The sequence below is a fragment of the Pteropus alecto genome, unplaced genomic scaffold, assembly GCF_000325575.1.
Source record: "Pteropus alecto unplaced genomic scaffold, ASM32557v1 scaffold3, whole genome shotgun sequence".
NCBI classification, from domain to species: domain Eukaryota; kingdom Metazoa; phylum Chordata; class Mammalia; order Chiroptera; family Pteropodidae; genus Pteropus; species Pteropus alecto.
Window position 1 is genome coordinate 33,864,400 of NW_006442484.1, and position 10,274 is coordinate 33,874,673.

At 39.4% G+C, this 10,274-nt stretch overlaps 1 protein-coding gene across 5 annotated transcripts in view; it reads right to left on the reverse strand.

Annotated features, from left to right (window-relative positions):
• Nucleotides 1–5,918: 5,918 nt before the first annotated feature.
• RBMS1 (RNA binding motif single stranded interacting protein 1) overlaps nt 5,919–10,274 on the reverse strand; it is a 196,781-nt gene continuing 192,425 nt past the window's right edge. For all 5 annotated transcript variants that reach the window (XM_015596575.2, XM_015596578.2, XM_015596576.2 and 2 more), the window contains 2 exons: nt 9,334–9,418; nt 5,919–8,567 (listed from right to left, as the gene is read on the reverse strand). In XM_015596575.2, coding sequence (XP_015452061.1) covers nt 9,341–9,418 — 78 coding nt within the window. In that variant the 3' untranslated portion in view covers nt 5,919–8,567; nt 9,334–9,340. The remainder of the gene's footprint in view (nt 8,568–9,333; nt 9,419–10,274) is intronic.

Consider the following 10,274-nt stretch of genomic DNA (forward strand, 5'->3'; position numbering starts at 1 on the left):
AAGTGATCAAAGGGAACCTCATCGGTAAAGAGACAAATCGAAGAATTCACATCCTGGTGGGATGCGGCAAGAAAGACAGTTTCACTTCAATGATATTCTTGCCAAAGATGCAGGACAAGCAGTAACTCCCAACAAACCAGTCTGAGCACACTCTGCAAAATATCTGGCCTGTAACCTTCAGTCGTGTCAATGTCATGAAAATCAAATAAAGACCGAAGAGTAAGTTCAGGCTGAAGAAAACTAAAGAGACACAACAACTGAAAGCAATGCATGATTTCGAACTGGCTCTTTTTACTACAAAAGACATTCCTGGAATAATTGATGAAACTGACTGGAGTCTGGGGATTAGATGGCAGTAATGTATTAGTTTCTTTCCTTATTTTGATGGTTGTTTTGTCCTCATGTAGGAAAATGTGCCCGTTCGAAGGGGATAATGGAGCATTGGGTCAATAATCTGCTCTCAAATAAATCAAGATAAATATTCTTTGTGTTGTACTTGCAACTTTTGTTTCAAAATTTAAAAAATAATAATAAAATGTCTCGACCTCCTTGGGGGAGAAAGAGAAAGGTATAATGTCAATACAAAATTCCCATTCATTGAGGAGAAAACATAAGAAATTTTGTGTTGATGGAGCATCACACAGGGCTATGCCTCAATATCCCTGAAGGTCCCTATGCTCTTACGGGTCCTTTGACAGGAAAAGAGAGAAGCAGTATTATTTTTGAGAGTCCTTGGAAAGCTGCAATGTAATGGAAAGTGCCACGATCCTGCTTCCCAACTCACAGACCCTGCCACAGGGGAGTGACTAGACCCCTTGCTGCTGCTTCCACTGAAATGGAAGAAACTGAACAGTGTCTTAAGTGTCACTTGAAGTGCTTGGTAAGAGACAGGATGACTTGTGACTTACATTTTTTTCCCCCCATTTGAGGGGATGAACGTGGAAGTGAAAGAAGCATCTGGAATGTTGGCGATATTGCAAGACAGATTTTGTCTTTCAGAATCAGAGCAATGGGCTTGGTGACAGGGATGAAGTACCTCACATGAAAACCTTTGAGAAGATACTTCACTGAAAATGTCCATTATGAGCCTATAGCCTTCAGAGTCACTTTCATGGTGCTTTGATGTGCTATCCCTTGACTTTCAGGAAGAGCCCTACCTGAAACAGCCTTGGGAAAGTGTCATTGTATTGGCAGAGAAATGTGGTGGAAGACGCTGCTTGGTGCCTCCTGTGGAGGCCCCTATACAGAGTAAATATTATGTCTCTCCAGAGGATGTTAGGATTTGCTCCCTTTGACAATAAGAGTTAATAGATGCGTATACCTTTCTATTCACCTCAGCTGTCGGGAAACTCAAAATGATTGAGGTTCAACTATAGGGATGGTGGATGCCTTTTGGCTTGCAGAACTACATTCTGGAGCTCTCCTTACCTCTCTTCACTGCTCACTTCCCAAACTCTGATTTTTAAATGTTTTATTGTTTCCTATAAGTTGCTTCAAAACTTTGTAAAAGAGACAGAAAGATTATTGAAAGAGTGAAAGTTGAGGGAACAAAACCTTCTCTGTAAAACTGAACTAAATGTTAGGAAGAAAATCATGCAAATCATGCATAGAACAAGAACATTGAGAAGTTCCCTCAGTATTTAAAAGAAAATAAGAGGCAGATCAGCCAGGAGCAATTTACATGGTCTTAGGCACGTGTCAAAGCACAGTGCATAACAGTGGATATGACAGGATTCCTGCCAAGACTTCGGTGAAGAAAGCAATAAATATGAATTTCTAAGATATAGAGGGTGTCAGAAAACTACACAGGTGTTTGCAAATCCATAATCTTGAGTGTGGAAAACATTTGACCTAGGGTAAAAGAAGTCAACATGACATTTTCGAAAAGTATCCCTCACCCTGCTTGATTAACATGAAAAAAAAACCCAAGATGATCCTTTCTTGTTACACATCCCAATATTTTCAGAGCAGTAGTGACAAAAGAACATCAACTCTTTGGATATCTGCTCCCAGTCTCATTCTGGCAAGACCAGAGCTAGCAAAGACTTCATTTGTCTGCCTGACAATTTCATTTGTCAGAAGGCAAAGTAACCACTGAGGAAAAATGGCTGCTTTGGAGTGATTTCTGATCAGTGGAAAAGAAACCGGTTGGTAAAGTGGAAATAAGAAGAATCTCAGGAGAGTGTGTTTATGTTGTCTTGGTGACCTCACAAAACTCCCAAAGCTTTTCATTTAGGTCATCCTTTTGTTACTTCTCCTTGCAATATTGTCACTTATATACTTCTCTGACCCCACAAGAATGTTCTTTGAGGAATGGGATCACATTATGCCATCTTTGTGTCTTCTGATGTCTGGTGCAGTATCTTTTAAATGCAAAAAATTAATCAAACATGCCAATGACTTGGAATATAGTAAACACAGCAACTTGCATGATTTCAGAATGATCTGACATTCTTTTTTAAAAACTTTTTTTCCTGATTATATTTTCACTGTAGAAAATCAGGAAAATTTTGGAAAAATATAAATAAAACAAATACAAACTTTCCATAAGCTTTCCACCTATAGCTAAGCATTTTGAAGTACCTTCTCATTTTTTATACTTACATATTACTTCAGTTATAAGCATACTATATCTACAGTTCTGTACCTAACATTTCCCATTCACCTTATAGCCTGAGTATTAAATGTCTTCATTTAAAAATGACTAGATAATGTTCCATTGCATGTCGTTACTATAATTATGACAAAAAATAAAACAACATAGGGAATTTAATTGGCTACAAGCTTTAAGAACTGTGGTGTGTTCGAGAAGTCAGAAAAGGAAATCATTCACCTGTAATAGAAGGATGGGCTGAGCTAGGGAATCAGATGAAGGCCTAGGCGATTCCTGGGGTCCTGAGTTTTGTTGAGTCATCTATGGTGCATCTGAAGGGTGAGCTGGTGGCATGGAGCCTGGAGCCAAAGCTGATGAGGAAAGGTTAAAGTCCAGAGATTTGCGGAGCAGGCTGTTTTCTACATTTGAGGAATGACCGACTTGTTTCGTTAAAGATTTTATTTTTATAAATGGTCATACATTAAAAGACTTTTTGATGTACAGTTCCATGAATTTTAGCACATAGATTTGTGTGACCACAATTAGGATCCAGAATAGTTTCATCACCTCCCAAAACCTCCGTGTGCTACTCCTTTATGGTCACACCCACCAGTCCCCCTTAACTCCTGGCAGTCACTGACAGGTTTTGTGTCACTATACTTTTGTCTTTTCAGGAATGAGAATGACGGACTTATTCCATGGCATCTCAGTTGGCAGAAGCTGCTAAGTAGAAATTACAAAGACACAATTTTGACTCCTTCCTTAAGCGAGTTTGAGAGCTGTTTCAAAAAGATACAGATGCCAGGCGAGCTGGTAAGCGCCCCATCACTGGAAATATTCAAGCAGAAGAAGTGGCTTCAGGGATACTAGAGAGTAGGATATACTTAGAGTCTCATTTATGATCTGTATCTTGTGTAAACGAGCAATAGAATAACTAGATCAAACTTAGAGTCACATTTAAAAAAAAGGAATAGCAGCACTAAATTTATGTTCAATCCAAAGCCACCTGTTTTCAATTCTGAGCAGTTCAGAGTCCTGCCAGCGCTCTCATGCGCCTCAGAGTCATGGGGTCTGGCAAGGATTTTGGCTTCCTTAAGCCTTAAAAATCACATTTAAGTTACTCCCCAACATGAGCAACAATGTTCTTGATGAGAAAGCTGCCAGCATTGGGTAATGCTGATTATCTGTGCATCGGTTCATATAATTACCCCCAATTCAAGAACCTTGTGATCCCCAGCGGTGTGCGCCCGGATTCTGAATATCCCCCAGCAGTCCCCGCCTCTCCCCCCGCCCCCCGGCCCCGCCAAGGCCCCAGCTCATGAGTGCTCAGGCTCCTGACTTAGCACTCACAGCCGAAGGTGAGGTGAAGACACCAAAATCCTCCCTCTAGTGGCTTAAGCTAAAATACTCTGGCCCTACACAGACCCGAGACACCCTGGAGCCATTTCACAGGGTTGAAATTCCATTGCCTGGCGGAGACTATCTCACATGCAGGGATGGGCGCACTGGCACCGCCTCTCAGCTGTGCCAGGAACTCCCCGCCAAGCCGTGGGTGCTCACCTAGCAACCCCTATTCCTCACTGCCATCCGGCACCGGACACCGTGGGGGCGCCAGCATTTTCCGTGGTGACTGATGGGTGGTTATCTCATCACATTGCTATTTGAGGAAAAGAAACTGCCCTGCTTTTCTTCAACCCTGAGCTGTTCTCTTCCCTCACCTACTTCCCATCTTCTGAAGCTTTTTGTGTGTTGGGGAAGGTGGTGCTTGGTGACAGGTCTGTGGCCTTAACCCCAAGGGAGCTGATCTTTTCCTTTTTTGCCACTCGAGTAGAATGAGGACATCATCAGATCGACACATTTTGAGCCCCCAATGAGGCTGGGAGGCACTGCTGTTCTCTAGTGGATCTTTAATCATTATTTGTGAAATTCAAGAGGTGGAATTCAGGCTCCAGTGTATTTACCCGGTGCCACACCCATGGAGTGCATGGTGGGGAGAAATGGGGCTTCCCTGTCTAACCTCTGCTCAACCTCACCTAGATGATACAGAGGAGGAACTATGAATGCCAGGGAAAGACTGCCACAGCTGCTTCCTTTCCTTCCGATCCAAGAATTCCGTCTCAGATGCTGGTCCCAACTCATCTCAAAGGAAATCCTGGCTCCTGATGATGACCTGAGTAGCTGTGGCATTTTAGCAAGGTGTTTATCCCCAAAGACACCACAGTTCCTCTTTTTATGTGACAGTTGTACCTGAACCATCACTTTGATTTGCTCATTCCTTTTGCATAGAATAGTGATCTTGAGAGAGTATTTGTCAGTTTCTGTGTAAAGGCAGCCACGGGATGTCCCAGGACCCCAGTGACAGAAGGCCTTCTTAAAATGAGAATACAAGGCTCATAAAAACAAAGTCACTTAGCAGTCCAAATAGTACTTTTCCTGCCTTTGGTTGTTGGTCACATGAAGGGGCACTGGGACAGTGTGAGGCTGGGCCAGAAAATGAGGCTACACTTTCCTCCTGCCTTGACATCTTTCTCTCTGAAACATTGGTTATCATATCAGAAGACCACGTTGTTTTCTGAGCAAGCCAGGCTTTCTTGGCTCCGGTAAGTGCTCTAAACCCCACGTATCTAATTCACATTCCCTATCATTTGCATCGCAGGAGAGGCACGCAGAAATGGAAGGTATGGATATTTTTCTTGACCACTCCTTCCACCACGACAGAGCCACTGGGCAGCAGAAAAAGAATACTGTACAGCTATACTAAAAGCAGGCAATTTTCCATACAAAGTCCCTCCCCTACATAAGAGGTCAGTGTGGGAAAGAGAGATCTCTCCCCTCCGCATGAATGCCGCACTGGAGTCTTCTGGGAATACCTGAATGAGGTCACACACAAGAGGCCCACAGTCATCAAGGCATGGATAAGGTCATCTTGAAATTCTTAGCTTGCTTGGTGGGACATTTTATTCTGTCCTTCTTTCTGGGCAACGACAAACAGCGTCACAGTCAAAGGGTAGCAGGAAAGAAAGAGGAAGGAGAGGAAACTGGCTCTTTGGTCTTGAAGGACAGACCACAGGTGCGCTTTTACTGAGATGAAATGTGGTAAGCTGATGGTTCATGTCTCCGGTCTCTGTATGCAGGTTTAAATAACTAAAAAGAAGGGTGTAGAAAGGTTTTCCCAATTCTTCTGAAGGAAATGTACTTTGAGTAGATACTGAATCTGAAATAATTTTCAACTCACTTTCAAACCAATCTACTGAGCTCAAGAAAGAAATCAGAAACGAAATTCTCGCACATGTTTAATCTAAAAAAAAAAAATTGACAGGAAAAATAAAATTTCAGATGTTTTTTATTCAAAGGTTCTCAAAAGAAATAAAACAGAAAAAGCTAACAATCTGATCAAATGTACAGTTCAAAAATGTCTTTTGGCGTTTAACAAGTCCTAGGAAAGAAAACTACAGAGTTATCTTGAACCGGACAAATAAGTTACCACTGGCAAGTTTGTGGCACTAGTAAAACAAAAATAAAAAATTAACTCTCTTGATCATATAGATATCTCTATGAAAATCTTTTTTTTCAATCTGTACAAAAGGTCTTTCTTCATAAATTAATTTTTTTTATAATTTAATGGCTGTCTACTATGTGATGTTTAACTGATTTTTTTTTTATGTACAGAGGTTATGTTTCCCAAATCTTACCCAGACGAGTATGGCACTTAGTTCAGACATTTCTAGCAGCAGATTTCCCCTCCCCTCTAACTGAGCTATCAAATTTCTGTCTTAACTAATGCAAAAATATCAAGTAGTGAGAGACCCAGATTCATAAATGTACTAGGTACAAGGAGGGTGCTGCGTTCAGTCTGGACTTTCACAAAGCAGTAATATTCCAGGGAGCATAGAACCAATAATACCACAACTTTAAAAAAGGAAACAAAAACAAAAACAAAAACACATTTCTTTTATGACTATGTAATTTTCACTAGAATCTACACTTCTCAGAGCAGCAAGGACTTTTGAAACTATGAAATGTCACTGACATCTATAATCAAATACAAGCATAAAATTTTAAGAACTAAAAAATACTCGAAAGAAATAACTGCTTAGCCCTAGCTCCTGAGCTAGGAGGATTTGGTCTGTGGAAACAGGGAGGGCCAGCAACCTGTCCCAGCACAAAAGAAAATAGACTCTGAGGTAGATAACTGATCACACACAGTTGACCAGACAAGTACACAGTTTTGGAAGACAACTTAATTTACCATTGCTTTTCAAACGTATGCGGTTATCTTAATAAAAGAGCTTTAATAACAGTGGATCATCTCATATGTACTAAAGTAGAAATAACTGTGTATTTATGAATCAGGAATTTCATAGTTTCAAAATTGTTTTTTCTTTACACTTAACACTTGTAGTGATGACGTAAAGTGTGGCACTGCTTGGATTCAAATCTTCCTTCATGCTTTTTTGTTTGTGTGTGTCCATACATCAATTAAAATTATAAAACCTAAATGTGAAGGTACAAAAAAGGCACATTCTCCTAACCGCAAACTGGTCCGGCAAAAATAAAGAGCACAGAAGATGTGATGCTGAGACAAGTTGGAGCTACTGGTTACTGGCTCTTCGGTCTTTGGTGAAGTTACCTTTTAAAAGTGCCAAGTAATGTTTATTTCTCAAATTTACGTAAGAGAGAGAGAGAGAGAGAGAGAGAGAGAGCTAGTAGCCAATCGTTTTGCTTCTATTCATATCTCAGCTTATGTTTGAAGATAAATCCTTACTTTTAGCTTTTGCCATTTAGTTGCAATAGCAACATTTTTCGGTTTGCCAGATCTCAGGCATAAGCCTCATTCTAAAGCACTATCATTAGTATAAAGGAAGGACAAAACATTCGGGGACTCCCCTCCCCCGCCCCCCACCCCCAGTCCCAATGCTACCTACACTAAATCTAGAACATCAAGTTAGTTTTTTTTTTCTTCCTGAAAAAAGGCAAAAAAGACTTTACATTGCATCATACAGCAGATATCCTAAATCAGTCAAACTATCAGAGGAAACTGTTGGCATACAGCTTTACAAACAATTTACCCTATTAAAAGTTCCCCAGTCAGAAAATGTGTTTCACACAAAACATTTTTCCCTTCTTGCATTTCACTACCTTTATACAGTATGTGAAAAATCATTAAAAACACCTACTACATATTTAAAAAAGCCAAAATTTCAGCAACTTTTATTGACTACCTTTTAAAAGCCCTATGCTGCTGTTTTACAAGGCATAATAGACCAGCTCATTTGGTCAAAGCATTCTACATCATTAGTTTGAACTAACTTTTACTGAAACAGCTACAGCATCAAAAGAGTTAAGGCAAATTGGAATTCATAGAAAAGGATAAGACACTTCACACTACGTCGAAAGAAAAACGGAAAGCGAAGAAAAGAGACACTGAGGGCAACACTGAATTACAGCAACACTCGCACTGCAAGCACAGAACACCATGGGTGAAGTCGGACTATTTAAACGTCAGAAAGCCCATTTCATAAAGCTGAAAAAAACACAAATTAAACACAAAATGAACAAAACCACAAAAATCCGGTCATGCACTTGGATAAGTCTTCATGGTCTTTGTGCATACCCAGAAAATTGAAGTTTTCGTTTTCTTTTCTTTTTTTTCCTTTTTTCTTTTTTCCTTTTTTTTTTCCTTTTTTTTTTTTTTGCATTGTAATTGATAAAAATCTTTTGTTTTGTTTTTTTGTTTGTTTTTTTTTTTACTAAAATAAACCTGTTCAGGGGAACAGCTACTAGATGAATTTAAGGGTTTTATGCACCTTATAGAACTTATAGCAAAAATAGTTTTAGTTGATTTCATTATAAATAACGTTTTCAAGAACCTGTGCAAAACTGTCAATAATTTCCTAAAGCACAATTGATCAGAAAAATCCATGATTGTTCAGCCTTCACACCCTTCTTCATGTAAGAACACCCTTCTGTACATCTGGAAGAGAAAAATAAAACACGAATGCTTTTGTATATTGGTATAATACACCACAGAGCTCTGTAATCACTTTCTTGTTTTAAAACAACAGGTGCTTAAAAAAGGCTGTGCTCATCGCTGGCGGCAGACCAAGAAATGCAAACTCTAGGAATGAGGGTCACTTTCTATGCTTCAAGTCTACCTTTCCAATCTGGAACCTGCAACATATTTTCGCCAGAGCAATCAGAAACTCAAGTTCTCTAAAGCTATTTTACTGCAATCTGCATGGTACGGTAAAAAGTTTTTTCGAGATTTGTGGTTCAGGTGAGAGCTGGGAATGCAACCTCTCAATCTAAGGATACTGACGTTAAATTCGTAGTCAAGATACTGCTAATCTTGTTCAATGCTAGATTATGCAAATTATTCTGCTGTATTTCCTTTCAGTTTGTGAGCAGTAAAGAAACATAAATGTAGGATACTTGCAATGTAGGACAAATTTGGTACCTGGTGTTCTCTAATATGTCACAGATTTGGGGGGAGCAGGTAAAAAGGAAAAGAGTAAATATACATTTCACTTCAATATTAAAGTACTGTTCTTTTTAAACTGAATACTTAATATGCAAATCCACAAAATCACTGCTTTTAACATTTCGATGACATTGGATTCTCTGGCCATGATTAAAGAAATGTGACAAAGTCCGAGTTATTCTAAGTACCATTTTGATAAAAAAAACCATAGACTTTCCTTGACTTTAGTCCTACAATTACAGATATCTTTCCCTCATACCTCACAGTTACTTATTGGGTTGAAAGGTATATGGAGAATGGTCATTAGACGTCTCTACAGCCACCTGCTGCTGACCACTCGCCTCCTACAACAAAGCAGAATAGATGAGAAATGTGAGCAATGAGATCCAAACTCTACTACCCACATCTGACTGAGTCCAGCATTTTCAAAACAAGTACTCTTTAAAAGTATTTTTCTTAAGGTCGTGTAGCGCTTTTAAGGTTAATTATTTTCCTAAGGAGTTAAAATGTCTGATAAACCCAAAGAACCTCCTGCTCCAACTTTTATGAGTTGTCTCTTCAAACCAAGCTACAATTTATCAAACGAATCTCTTATCCCCTTGCAGCCAGATGTGACTTGGAATTCAGTATTTTCAGATCTGGGGATCTGAGATTCTGTATGCATATGCTGTATCTCACAGAATATACCCAGTGGGGTCTAATGCTGTACCTCATAATCAAATGCATTAACAGATCTACACTAAAAGATAAGAATATGCACAGTAAGTGGGTAAAGATTTTTGCATCAGTCTAGGCTGGGTTTTGCCACAGGTCAGCTTTTTTTTAAGTAGTTACAATGAGGATTTTTATTTTAATATATTTTTTGTGTCCCCAAATTGCAGATAAGATATTTTGGGTTCTGAGAACTATGGATGTCAATAACTGCACACATTTGAATCAATCAGAAGCAAACAAACCAAGAACCCCGCCCTGCTCCAAAAAGTTTCCAGCTACAGTCCTAGGGCTGTTACTGGAATTGGAACCTAAGGGATCAATCTGGTGAGTGGGATTACTGAACTGACAAATTTCCTTAGAAGTTTAAGGGTTCTCTGCAGGAAAGAGCTATGCTTTCTGTCCAGTCTTATTCAAACATCAGATTTCTTCCATATCATATCAGTATCTTCCATAAGGAGAACTAAGAGTTATTTCGCTATATTAACA